This window comes from Balaenoptera ricei, chromosome 7 (assembly GCF_028023285.1).
Source record: "Balaenoptera ricei isolate mBalRic1 chromosome 7, mBalRic1.hap2, whole genome shotgun sequence".
Taxonomy (NCBI): Eukaryota; Metazoa; Chordata; class Mammalia; order Artiodactyla; family Balaenopteridae; genus Balaenoptera; species Balaenoptera ricei.
Genome location: NC_082645.1, coordinates 906,938 through 921,714, shown reverse-complemented (window position 1 = coordinate 921,714; position 14,777 = coordinate 906,938). Strand labels below are relative to the sequence as shown.

The 14,777-nt window shown below is 37.4% G+C and overlaps 1 protein-coding gene and 1 non-coding gene across 7 annotated transcripts in view; one reads left to right on the top strand and one right to left on the bottom strand.

Moving 5' to 3' along the window:
- ZRANB3 (zinc finger RANBP2-type containing 3) overlaps nucleotides 1-14,777 on the bottom strand; it is a 254,596-nt gene that overhangs the window by 221,651 nt on the left and 18,168 nt on the right. For 5 of the 6 annotated variants that reach the window (XM_059927591.1, XM_059927593.1, XM_059927592.1 and 2 more), the window contains one exon: nucleotides 7,208-7,375. In XM_059927591.1, the coding sequence (XP_059783574.1) occupies nucleotides 7,208-7,368 (161 nt within the window). In that variant the 5' untranslated portion in view covers nucleotides 7,369-7,375. Of the gene's footprint in view, nucleotides 1-7,207; nucleotides 7,376-14,777 lie in introns of those variants that run through there. The other variant, XM_059927596.1, reaches the window with a different exon arrangement.
- Nucleotides 13,632-13,734, top strand: LOC132369448 (U6 spliceosomal RNA). Its single transcript, XR_009504422.1, has one exon. It is a non-coding gene; the product is annotated as a U6 spliceosomal RNA (small nuclear RNA).

Below are 14,777 nucleotides of genomic sequence, written 5' to 3'. Positions count from 1 at the left end.
ATGGAAGCAACCTAAATATCCATCGACAGAGGAATGGATAAAGAAGATGTGGTACATATACACAATGGAATACTACTCAGCCATTAATGCCATTTGCAGCAACATGGATGGATCTAGCGATTGTGATACTGAGTGAAGTAAGTCAGACAGAGAAAGAGAAGTACAGTGTGATATTACTAACATGCGGAACCTAAAAAGAAATGATACAAATGAATTTATTTACAAAACAGAAACAGAGTCACAAACTTAAGAACGAACTTATGGTTGGGTTGGGGGGAAGGGTTAGGGAGTTTGGGACTGACATGTACACACTGCTATATTTAAAATGGATAACCAACAAGGATCTACTGTATAGCACAGGGAACTCTGCTCAATATTATGTAACAACCTAAATGGGAAAAGAATTTGAAAAGGAATAGATACAAGTATATGTATAATTGAATCACTCTGCTGTACACCTGAAACTATCACAACATTGTTAATCAACTATACTTCAATATAAAATAAAAAGTTAAAAAAAAGGTAAAGGAAAAGTGGCAAAATGTTTAAAATTAAACTAGATACAAGGTATATGAAAGCTATTTCTATACTTTTCTTAATAACTTCTCTATAAGTTAAAATTATTTCAAAGTAAAAAGTTAAAAAATATTGAGAGGGACTTCCCTGGTGGTGCAGTGGTTAAGAATCTGCCTGCCAATGCAGGGGACACAGGTTCGAGCCCTGGTCCGGGAAGATCCCACATGTCGCGGAGTAACTAAGCTTGTGTGCCACAACTACTGAGCCTGCATTCTAGAGTCTGCCAGCCACAACTACTGAGCCCACGTGCTACAACTACTGAAGCCCATGTGCCTAGAGCCCGTGCTCAACAAGAGAAGCCACCGCAATGAGAAAACCCGTGCACCACAAGGAAGAGTTGCCCCCACTCGCCACAACTAGAGAAAGTCCGCAAGCAGCAATGAAGATCCAATGCAGCCAAAAATGAATAAATAAGTAAATAAAATAAATTTTTTTAAAAAAATTAAGAAAGTATCAGGTAACTAATACAAAAAATACATTCTGGTGACAGACATCAGATCAGTGGTTGCCTAATTCAGGGGAAGGAGTTGACTAAAGAGAGGCCTATTCTGGGTGATGGAAGTACTCTATATCTGACATGTTTGAAAACACAGAAGTATACATATATCAGAATTCACTGAACTGTACAGCTAAAATCTGTGCATTTTACTGAATTTAATTATACCTAAAATTTTTTAAAAGCCAATAAGGAAACTTAAGGTTTGGCATCAGGAGAAAATTAATGATCAAAATTCATAATCATAAGCCTACCTAAAAATGAATTTGATACTGCCTATGTGACCTGGAAAACCTTAAACCAAAGACTTAACTTTGTAAGTCCTTCCTAAAAGAATCTTACCCACTATTTAGGTTTCTCAAAATTCCCAGAGATTAAGATTACCTAATTATTAAAACAAAAATTTTTTAAATTAGCAAATACATTGGGAAATAAGCTATCATGAACAACAATAACAACAAAAGGTAAAATTAGCCTCCAAAACACTTCAGATATGTAAAATAAGTATATTCTAGATATTTACAGAAATAAGAGATGGAATTAAAACATGGCAAGAAACAAGATACCAACAACATAACAAGGCAGATAGAAACTGGATATTCTTGGGCTTAAAAATACACTATCTGACATTGAGAACAGAAAATAAAATGTTCCTATTCTCCAATTTCAAGAAAGGAATGGACTGACTGTTCTTTGACATTAGCCAGCTAATCTCTAAACTATAGTCTGAAATTCAGCAAGTCATTAAACACTCCTGCTTTTTACAGTCTACAGACTTCCCCCCAAACCAGATACAATACTAACTCTTTGCTTTGTTTGGAGAGCCATGTCTAAGGAGCACAGTTCTCCCGTGCTTAGCAAGTAATAAATTCAACTTTTTGTTTCAGACTTTTTTTTTTTTTAGTCCACGCCACAGGGCTTCCAGGATCTTAGTTCCCCAACCAGAGACTGAACCCCAGCCCTTAGCAGTGAAAGCGCAGAGTCCTTAACCAAGGGACCGCCAGGGAATTCCCTGTGTCAGACATACTGTGTGGGTTTTGGTTTCAGATATTTTGAGTGATGGTCTCTTCCTTAAGAGAATTCAATAGATTAATTTACAGCAAAAGAGAGTATTAGTTAACAAGAATATGGATAAACAAAAATATCCAACTGAAGCAGAGAAATTTAAAATAAGAAAATACAAAAAAAGAAGATAAGAGATATATGGGACACTGAGAAAAGGTCTAACAGAGGTATAACTGGAGGCAAGGAGTATTAAGAATGAGCAAAAATAACAGTTGAAGAGAAAACAACTGAGAATTATCCACAACTAATGAATGATATCAGCCCACAGATTAAGAAGTATAAATGCAAAGAAAACCACACTCAGGCACATCATAGTAAAATTTTGGATAGCTGAACAAAGAGAAAACCTTAAAATCAGCAGGGGGCAGGGAGAAGACCATTTATAGCAGCACCAAAAATATTAAATACCTAGGAATAAATGTAATGATATATGTGAAAGAACTATATATTGAAAATTACAAAAAATTTACTGAAAAAGAAATAAGGGAAAGAATAATTGAGATGAAGTAAATGGAGGGCAATTAAAGAAATGGAAGAATAGGACTTCCCTGGTGGTGCAGTGTTTAAGAATCCACCTGCCAATGCAGGGGACATGGGTTCGAGCCCTGGTCTGGGAAGATCCCACATGCCACGGAGCAACTAAGCCTGTGTGCCACAACTACTGAGCCTGTGCTCTAGAGCCTGCGAGCCACAACTACTGAAGTCCACATGCCTAGAGCCCGTGCTCCACAACAAGAGAAGCCACCACAATGAGAAGCCTGCGCACCGCAATGAAGAGTAGCCCCCGCTCACCACAAGTAGAGAAAGCCCTCACACAGCAACGAAGACCCAACGCAGCCAAAAAATAAATAAATAAATAAATTGTGATGGTTCAATTATATTCCATATACAAAAGTAAATAAATAAATAAATAAATATAACCAATCAATCCACCATCACTTCTACCTTATAACATATACAAAAATCAATTCCAAGTTGATTGTAGGGAATTCCCTGGCGGACTGGTGGTTAGGAATCCGCGCTTTCACTGTCAGGGGCTCGGGTTCAATCCTTGTCAAGGAACTAAGATCCCGCAAGCCACAAGGCCAAACAAACAAGCAAACAAAAAACCCAAATAGATTGTAGATCTAAATGTAAAAAAGACACAAAAAAGTTTTTAGAAGAAAACACAGGAAATTATCTTCACAGCCTTGTAACAGACAAAGATTTCTTAAATAGGATGCAAAAAGTATCAGCCACAAAAGACAATACCAATAAAGAATATTCAATAGAACATTAAATTTGAGAATGTCTGCTTATCAAAAGGCATAATTAAGAGAGTGAAAAGGCAAGCCATAGCCTGAGAAAAATCATTTGCAACACAGATACAAAAGACTCATCCAGAATATAAATCTGATAAGTCTCTACAAAATGATAAGAAAAAGGCAAGCAGATAACCCAGGAGAAAAATGGATAAGACATGAACAAGCACTTAACATAAGAGGATATCCAAACGGCTAATAAGCATACGAAAAGGTGTTAAGCTTCATTTGTCATCAGAAAAATGTACATGAAAATTCAATGGATATCACTATATTCCTATAAGAATACCTAAAATGACACTAAAGATAAGCAATATGAGGTACTGGTGAGGCTGTGGTACAAATGGAACTCTTATCCACTGTTGACACAAGTATAAATTGGTTAAATCACTTTGAAAAATGTTTGGCCAAGTTATGGGTTGAACTGTGTCCCCCAAAATTCATATGTTGAAGTCTTAGCTCCAGTCCCTCAGAAAGTGACCTCATTTGGAAATAGGGTCATTGCCGATGTAATCAGTAATTAAGTCATTAGGGTGGGCCTGAATCTAATATGACTGATGTCCTTATATGAAGGGAAATTTTTGACACAAATAGAGGGAAGATGATGTGAAAAGACACTGGAAGAAGATACGCATCTAAAAGCCAAGGAGAGAGACCTGGAACAGATCCTTCCCTCACAGTCCTGAGAAGGAATCAACTCCGCCAACACCTTGATTTTGGAATTCTAGCCTCAAGAACCGTTAGACAATAAATTTCAGTTGTTCAACCCACCCAGTTATGGTACTTCATTATGACATCCCTGACAAACTAACAGAGGCAGCATCTACTTACTGGAATATATGCATATTTATGACCACCGATTCCTCTTCTTGGTATATGCACAACAGAAATGTGTATTTATTTTTACCAAAAGAATTGTCTAAGAATGTTCATAGCATTGCTATTTTTAAGAGCCCCAAACTAGAAACAACCCAAGTGCTCATCAACAGTAGAATGAATAAATAAATTATGGTAGATTTACACAATGGAATTTTATATAGCAATGAGAATGAACCAATTACTACTACATGCGACACTATGGAAGGATCTCGCAATGATGTTGAATGAGAAAAGTCAGACACAAAAGAGTACATACGGGGCTTCCCTGGTGGCACAGTGGTTAAGAATCTGTCTGCCAATGCAGGGGACATGGGTTCAAGCCTGGTCTGGGAAGGTCCCACATGCCACGGAGCAACTAAGCCCGTGCGCCACAACTACTGAGCCCGCATGCCTCGAGCCTGAGCTCCACAACAAGAGAAGCCACCGCAATGAGAAGCCTGCGCACCGCAACAAAGAGTAGCCCCCGCTCGCCACAACGAACACCCAACGCAGCCAAAAATAAATAAATTAAATAAATAAATTTTAAAATGAGTACATATGGATGATTACAATTAACATAGTTGAACATGTAAAAGTAATCTGTGGTGTGAGAAGCCAGGATAGTGGTTACCTTTGGAAAGGAGGGAGGCAGTAGTGATTGGGAGAAGGCAAAAGGAAGGTTTCTGGGATGCAGGTAATGTTCTATTTCTTGATTGTGATGATGGCTATATGGTGAAAATTCTTCAAGTTATATGCTTATGATCTGCACTCACTTCTCCATATATGTTATTCATCACTAAAAAAAGTTCTTTAAAGCTGAATACGTGAGTTAACAGATTAGAAAAGCTGAATCATAAACTATAAGAGAAATCTTAAGAACAGCCATAGCGATTTCCCTGGTGGTCCAATGGCTAAGACTCCGAGCTCCCAATGCAGGGTACCCAGGTTCGATCCCTGGTCAGGGAACTAGATCCCACAGGTCTCAACTAAAGATCCCACATGCCACAACTAAAAGATCCCACACGTGGCAACAAAGGTCCCATGTGCCACAACTAAGACCCAGCACAGCCAAATAAATAAATAAAATAAATAAATATTTATTGGGTTGGCCAAAAAGTTCGTTTGGGTTTTTCTGTAACATCTTGCAGAAAAACCCGAACAAACTTTTTGGTCAACCCCATTTAAAACAACAACAACAACAAAACAGCCATAATGTAGCCCAGATAGACACAGAAAATATGAGACATTAATGGAAGCATAGGATAAAGTGAAATGGTCAAGTATAAGTCTAATTGGAGTAGCAAAAGAAGATAATAAAGAGAATGGGTAAGAATCAATATTTGAAGAGTGAGAATTTCCCGGAATCAACATGGCACAAATCTCAGATTAAAAACATACAATAATCTCAAGCAGGATAAAAAGAAAACCATACAGAATAAATTATAGCAAAACAGCAGAACTCCAAAGACAAAGAGAAAATCTTAAAATCAGATACAGATAAAAGATGATTTACAAAGATATGAAAATTAGACTGATTCTTTTTTTTTTTTTTGAAAATTTTCAAACTCACATAAAAGCCAAAAAGAATAATACAATGAACACATTTATACCACTCAAGTGTTCACACTGTTAATGTTTTGGCCGACCGCCTCGAAGTTTCTCTAAACATACACATGCCTTTCCCTTTTGGGAAAATGTAGAAAATAGGCTGTAGATAGCAGGATTCTTCATCCCCCAATTCTTTATCATGCATTTCCCAGGAACAAGAACATTCTTATATTCAACTATAACACCATTACCACATCTAAGGTAATCAACATTAATTCAATAACAGCACTCTAATAGAGTCCAGGTGAAGTTTTCCCAGTTAACCCAAAAGTGTCCTTTAAAGCTTTTCTTTTTACTTATTCAGGATCTAATCAAGGTTTATGCATTACTTTCAGTTTTTCTAGCTCTTAGGTTGCTTCTCAACTTAGAACATTCCCACCACTTCCCTTGGTTCTCCATGACATTTAATCATGTGAAGACATCAGGTCAGCTGTCCTGAAAAAATGTCCCACATGCTGAACTGGTTTGACTGTTTCCTCAGGACTTTCAGGTCAAGTATTTCCAGGAAGAACACCACATAAGAATGTTATACACTGGGGCTTCCCTGGTGGCACAGTGGTTGAGAGTCCACCTGCCAATGCAGGGGACAAGGGTTCGATCCCTGGTCCGGGAGGATCCCACTTGCCGTGTAGCAGCTAGGCCCATGCGCCACAACTACTGAGCCTGTGCTTTAGAGCCCTCGAGCCACAACTACTGAGCCTGCATGCCATAACTACTTAAGCCCACATGCCTAGAGCCCATGCTCCGTAACAAGAAAAGCCACCACAATGAGAGGCACGCGCACCGCTGGCGGCAACTAGAGAAAGCCCGCGTGCAGCAACAAAGACCCAACACAGCCAAAAATAAATAAATAAAATAAATAAATTTAAAAAAAAGAAAGTTATAGACCTCCTGTGTACCACATTATGCCGGTATGTGTACCATTATCAGAGATACCAACCTTGACCATTTTGTGTAATTTTTCTCTTTGTAATCAATAAGTCACCTGCAGGGTAATATTTTGAGACTTGAGAGCACACTTTTTAATGGCATCTATGGAAGCCAGAAGACAGTAGAATACAGTCTTCGAGGTGCTAAGAAAAAAATGGCTATTAAAGTAGAGCTGTATCGTTAACTAAAGTATCATTCAAGAATGAAGGCAAAATAAAATATATCCTGAAATTATTATTTCATGATCTAGTAAAAAAAAAAATTAACGGGAAGACTATGTATACACAAAAAGAATTTTTTTCACAAAGCTTTGTTTTTTTATACACTTGCCAGGGATTTAGCATTTTAGCATGTCTTGAAAAAAGTACTTTACCTGCCGTCTCTTCTCAAGGCAAAAGTGATGCCATCTTTCTGGAAGGGAAGCAGCTTTGCTCTTAGTTTGTCAGGCAAAAAATCCAGTTGTTTATAAGATTCACTTGTCAAACAAGAAATCTGAGGTGTAAGAGACTTTTTTATGTCATGACCTCTGGGCATGATGATTCTAAAAACAAAAAAATCACAAGAGGGAGGGGTGGGGGAAATAGATATTACTAAGTGTATTAGAGAATTAAACGTAAATAATAATATGAAAGCACTTATCAATAGCCTTGACATACTAGATACAAATTGGTTAAATCATGTTCCCAGAATAAGCTATTAAGAAAATTCAAAGCACTGAGTCCAAAAGCAATACTTAATGCACTAAGAACCAGCATACTCTATTTCATTTGTATTTCTAATTGAGCCATGACATAGCCATACCCGTTTTAAGCAATAAATGTATTATTAAAAAGTTATAAATCAACTAGATTTTTACAAACTAAATAATTTTTTAAATGGAGATGAATTTTACAGAAAGATGAATTCTTTTATAATCAATCCTTTCAGAGGTGTTCATTTTCATACTATACTAGATTTTCTAAGAATGAGGTTAAATTGCATTAAAAAAAATTTTTTTAAACACAAAGATATCAACTCTGAATTTATAATAATTAAATTAGCGTAATATTATTGAATGAGATTGATTTTTAAATATTAAAATGAATTCTTTAATCACTTGAATCAACAGTATAAACTCTGCCTGATTGACATATATACACTAATATGTATAAAACAGATAACTAATAAGGACATGCGGTATTAAAAAAAAATAATAAAATTCAAAAAGAAATATAAAATAAAATTCAAAAAGAAATAAACTCTGCCTGATTAGCACTTTCCTCACCAGTGGCTTTTCACAGTTATAATTTTAATTTTCCACCACATAAAAATTTCATATATCAGTAAATTCTTAGAACGCTGCAAGGAAAAAAGTCCTATTAAATCACTGAACTATAAAGCTTCTCTAATAATAACACTTCATATTTAGATTGAATCATTCATCTGTTTATATATAATCTCATTTCATTTTTAAAACAAATTTGCTTTAATTCTCAATTATTTGCAGACTTATAAAACTTTAGCCTCCCTCTCCCCTAAAAAAGTAATAAACCTGTGTACAATGTTTAAGAATCTCAATAATTCAACAAGTATTTATTAATAACAAATAAGTACTACACGCCACGATCTAGAGAACCAAGGATTACACCCCCACAGAACTTACATTCTTGAGGGGGAGACTGAAAATAAACAAATAAGTAAACAAGATTAATTACAGTATAGTACAAGTATTATGAAGAAACTTAAGAGGGTAATGGCCACTTTAGGCAGGATGACCAGGTAAGGCCACTCTTAGGTGATACTTGGTCTTGGTCTACAGTCTAAAGGATGTGAAAGAACCAGTCAGGTTCAAAGTTGATAGAAGAGCACTCCAGGCAAACAGCATAAGTGAAAAGACCCTGAGTTGAGAAAAGGCTTAGTGTTTTCTAGAAACAGAGAAGAGGCCAATGTGGTTAGACCAATGAAGAGAATGATATAAGATGAAGTTACTGAGATAACCAAGAGTCAGATCATCGAAGTCCTTGATAAGGACTTTGGATTCCACTTTAAGAATGAAGGGAAGCCAAAGGAGAGGTGCTGTCAAATACACTATTAGGCAGATGTAGCTATTTAAATTTAACTAAATTAAAAATTCAGTTCCTCAGTTCCTCCATCAACCATGTTACAAGTGCTCAATAGGCACATATGGCTAGTGGCTCTCATACTGAACGGTGCACACATAGAACATAGAACATTTCATCCTTCACAGAAAGTTGTACTGGATAGCAGTTACTGGAGAGTTTTAAGAAGGGGAGTGACACAATCTGACTTACATTCCAAAAACTACAAGAGGAGGACAAAGCTATCAATAGAAAGGCATGGGAAAATGTTCCTATAGGACTTTGCCAGTCCACAAAGCCCCCACCGCCTCAATGGCAACTGGATTTAAGAGATGATTTATGACTCACACTTGTTGGATAAGGTCCTCATAAGCACCTATGAGTCAGCATCCCTAGCACCTTCTCAATAGCAATAATAAAACTCTGAGTAAAGAATAGAGAATGGGGGGAACTCCCTGGCAGTCCAGTGATTAGGACTCTGTGCTTCCAATGCAGGGGGCACAGGTTCGAACCTTGGTCGGGGAACTAAGATCCCGCAAGCTGTGTAGTGTGGCCAAAAAATTTTTTAAAAGAGAGAGAGAATAGAGAATGGTTCAAAAGGGGGAAAGTATGAAAGCAAGAAACCTATTATCATGCTGCAACAGACATAGCAAAAATCATCTTTAGCAGTGGAACTGGATTTAGGAAATGTCTCAGAGGTACAGCAAGCAGGACTGCTGGGCTTCCCTGGTGGCGCAGTGGTTGAGAATCTGCCTGCCAATGCAGGGGACACGGGTTCGAGCCCTGGTCTGGGAAGATCCCACATGCCACGGAGCAACTGGGCCCGTGAGCCACAATTACTGAGCCTGCGCGTCTAGAGCCTGTGCTCCGCAACAAGAGAGGCCGCGATGGTGAGAGGCCCGCGCACCGTGATGAAGAGTGGTCCCCACTTGCCGCAACTAGAGAAAGCCCTCGCACAGAAACGAAGACTCAACACAGCCATAAATAAATAAATAAATAAATAAACGAACGTGAATTTCTAAAAAAAAAAAAGAAAAAGATTATCATACTGGATTTTAAGATTAGTATCTGTATGCTGCTTTAGAAAGACACATCTTAAATAGAAGGACTCATAAACATCTGATGTAAAAGAATGGAAAAAGACATATCATGCATACCTAAATAAACCTGGTATAGCTTTATTAACGTAAGATAGCATATGCTGAAGGCTAAAAAAAATTACTAAGACAAAGAAGGGCCCTTTATAATGATAAAAGATTTAATTTACTAGAATAAACACAGCCTCAAAGTATATAAATATACAAGTCAAAACATCCAGATATGGACTTCTCTGGTGGCGCAGTGGTTAAGAATCCGCCTGCCAATGCAGGGGACACGGGTTCGAGCCCTGGTCCAGGAAGATCCCACATGCTGCGAAGCAACTAAGCCCGTGTGTCACAACTACTGAGCCTGCGCCCTAGAGCCCGCAAGCCACAACTACTGAAGCCCACATGCCTAGAGCCTGTGCTGCGCAACAAGAGAAGCCAGCACAATGAGAAGTCCACGCACCGCAATGAAGACCCAACACAGCCAAAAATAAAAAAATAAAAATAAATAAAATTTTAAAAATGATAGAGGTCAATATAAATTTTAAAAAGAAGTTATAAAAGAAAAATTTGACAGAAACAAAGAACAGCCAAATCTATAACTATAGTGAGCCATTTTAATGCATCTCTCTCAGCAATTGATTATACAAGCAGATTAAAAATCTATAAGTTATGGAAAATTAAAGAACACAATAAACAAACTTGAGTCATTTGGTGTAATGACAGAAATATTATTTTCAAGCTCATTCTACGAAGCTAGACTAAACTTCGTAAGACAAGCACATTGCAAGAAAAAATATAAACAAGACATTTTCTCATGTTCATCAGTTAAAAAACAATTACAGGGCTTCCCTGGTGGCACAGTGGTTAAGAATCCGCCTGCCAATGCGGGAGACACGGGTTTGAGCCCTGGTCCGGGAAGATCCCACATGCCGCGGAGCAACTAAGCCCATGAGCCACAACTACTGAGCCTCTGCTCTAGAGCCCGCGAGGCACAACTACTGAGCCCATGTGCCACAACTACTGAAGCCCACGCACCTAGAGCCCAGTGCTCCGCAACAAAACAAGCCACCGCAATGAGAAGTCCACGCACTGCAACGAAGAGTAGTCCCTGCTTGCCGCAACTAGAGAAAGCCCATGCACAGCAACAAAGACCCAATGCAGCCAAAAATAAAAATTAATTAATTAATTAACTTTAAAAAAAACCCCAAAAAACAATTAGCAAACCTAATACATCAGTAAATTAAAAGAGTAAAATATCAAGACTAAAATGGGCTTATTTTAGGAATGCAAAGGCAAGTTCAACTTTTAAAGCTTAAAATTCATGTAGAAATGCAAGGGTCCCAGAATAGCCAAAACAATCTTGAAAAAGTATAGTCGGAGGACTTATACTTCCTGGTTGTAAAACTTGCTATGAAGCCACATAATGAAAACAGTGTAGTATTAGCATAATGATAGACAGATAGATCAATGGAATAGAATTGAGAGTCCATAAATAAACACTTAACAGTCAGTTGATTTTTGAGGAGGGTGTCAAAACAATTCAATAGGAAATGAAAAACTTTTTTCAAGAAATAGTGCTGGGAGAACTAGATATCCACATATAAAAGAGTGAAATCAGACCTTTAACTCACACCATACACAAAATAACTCAAAATGATCAAGGACTAAAACGTAAGGGCTAAAATTTTTTTAAAAACTATTAAAAGAAAGCATAAAAGTAAATGTTAGTGACCAATGGTTTCTTAGAAACAATGCCAAAAATAAAAGCATCAAAAGAAAAAATAGATAAATTGGACTTCACCAAAATTAAAAACTTTAGTGCTGCAAATAATACCATCAAGAAAGGGAGGGCAATCCACAGAAATGGAGAAAATATTTGCAAAGTATATCTGACAGGAGACTTGTATCAAGAATATACAAAGAACAATTACAACTCAATAATAAAAACAAAACTCAATTTAAAAATGCAAAAATGATCTGAATAGACATTTCTCTAAAGAAGATGTATAAATGGCCAATAAGCACACAGAAAAATGTTCAACATCATTAGTAATAAGGAAATTGCAAATCAGAACCACAATGAGATACCACTTTATACCCATTAGGAGGGCTAAAATTAAAAAGACAGATAACAACAAGTTTTGGTAAAAGTGTGGAGGAATTAGAACCCTCAAACACTGCTTGTGGAAATGTATAAAAGTGTAACTGTTGTGAAAATCAATATGGTAGTTCATCAAATGTTAAACATAATTATCATAAGACCTGCAAATTCTACCCCTAGGTAAATGAATTTTTCTTTCACCCAAGAAAAATGAAAATATACATCCACACAAAAACTTGCATACAAATTTTCATAGCAGCATTATTCGTAATAGTTTAAAAAAATGAAAACAACACAAATGTCTATCAACTGATGAATTGATAAAGAAGATGTAGTATATCTATACCATGGAGTATTATTTGACAATAAAATGGAATAAAATACTGATACAGGGCTTCCCTGGTGGCGCAGTGGTTAAGAATCTGCCTGTCAGTGCAAGGGACACCGGTTTGAGCCCTGGCCCGGGAAGATCCCACATGCTGTGGAGCAACTAAGCCCGTGTGCCACAACTACCGAGCCTGCACTCTACAGCCCACAAGCCACAACTACAAATGCCCTGAATTGGAAGTAAAAGGAAGACAGCAGGAAGGAATTCTCAGTCTTCATCTTACTGGACCTACCAGGAAATCATTCCCTCCTCATTAAATCACTTTTTTTTTCACTTAGATTCTAGAACACCGCATCCTCATGGATTTTATCCTACATCATTCCTCCTCAGTCTAAACTTCCGCTGGATCTTCCTCATCTCCCTGTCCTCTTAGAGTGTACCAGGGCTCAGGTTTTAGTATCCTCTGCTCTATCCTTTAGAGATCTCATTAGTTTCATGGCTTTTAAATACTACCTCTATACCAATGACTCCCACATTTATATATGGAGATCACACCTCTCCTGAACTTCAGATTTGTTCGTATATTTAAACAGACATACCTACCTAGCAGTCTAATGGGCCTCTCAAACTTAATATGACCAAAATGAACTCCAGGTCTTTCTCTCAAACCATATTCCATCCAGGGTCTTCCCCCTCCCGTCCTTCCAGTGGCTCACACCAACTCCTTGACTTCACTCTTTGTCTCATGCTGCACATCTAATCCATCAGCATCTCCTGTTGGCTCTACCTTCAAAATATACCCAGAATCCCACCATTCCCTATCACCTCCACCTCTACCTCCTAATTAAAAAAGTAAGTCTGATCATATCACTTCTCAGAAGTCCTCAGTGGCTCCTGATTATACTGGAAAAAAGCTCCATTAATGGTTTATAAGCCCTTCTACAATCTGCCTATTACCTATTACCCTATTCCTATTACCTCTCTACCTCACTTTTTCCTTTCTGTCAAACTGATGTCCCTCCATGTTCCTGCTTAGGACTCCATACTAGCTGGTCCATCTACCTAAACCACTCTCCCTGCTCCCCCATTGCCCCCATATCTGCATAGCTACTTCCCTTTCTTCCTTCTAGTCTTTCCTGAAATGTCAATTTCTCAATGAACACTTAACTTGACCACCTTATTTAAAACTACAACTCTCATGCTTGCTTGGGCAGCACATACACTAACGTTAGAACAATACAGAGGACATTAGCATGGCCCTTGCACAAGGATGACACACAAATTCATAAACTGTTACATATTTTTGAGAGAGAATTTTAAAGTAAATGTGGCAAAATATTAACAGTATTTGATTCTGAGTCAATGGCATATGGGAGTCCTTTGCACAATACTTGTGACCTTCTAATAAGTCTTAAGTTTTTCCAGAATAGAAGTTAAAAAATTTTAAAACAGAAGAGAATTGAACTCCCTTTTATATCTTCCCTGCTCTACTTTTTTTTTCCTGATAGCATTCATCAACTTGTAAAACACTATATAATTACATACTTATTATGGGTTTTGTTTCTTGTCTGTCTCTCCCCACTAAGGCATAAGTTTCCTAAGAGCAGACATTTCTGTCTGTTTTGTTTCCTAGTGTATTCCATGCACCTAGAGCAGTACCTGGCACTATACACCCAATATTATTCATAATATTAAAACTTCAAAGGACAGGGGACCATGATTAGACAGTCTAGAGGTAGAATAGTTCCTAGAGATGAAAAGTATAAGGTGGGACCACTGGAGTACATGGCTGAACCAGTGTGGAAATAAAGTTCACAGGAGATATGGCAGTCGAGGAACTAAGAAAGTAACATGTTGCATCAGCTGGGCTGCACATTCGAACGTAGAAGTCAGAATGTAGGTAGACAGAAAGACAGTAAGCCAAGTTCAAGTTATAGCAGGGAAAATGGGGACACAGTTTGCAAAGTGATTAAGATTAGAGGGGGTAGTTTATTATATATGGATGAAGGCCCCACATTAGGATATTAGGGTATTAGAATACCATAGAAAGTTCTAAGCTAGAAACGAGGCCTACTATGGAAAATTCTTCCTAATACATAGTAACAAGCAAATCTTCTGTTCAACTTAAAAACAAGTTCAGTTAATCTAGATAATTTATAAATTCATCCTAGTCAAACAAAAATTGTTAGTGGAAATGATCCTAATTACTATGGCAACTTAGCTACATGGACACAAGTAAATGTTGTAAAAATAAAATATCTTAAATCTTGGGTGACCTATGACAAAAGATTTGATTACTCACTCCTTCTCTTCTCCCATCCACTGATAATAGGAAGCAGGTGTTCAAA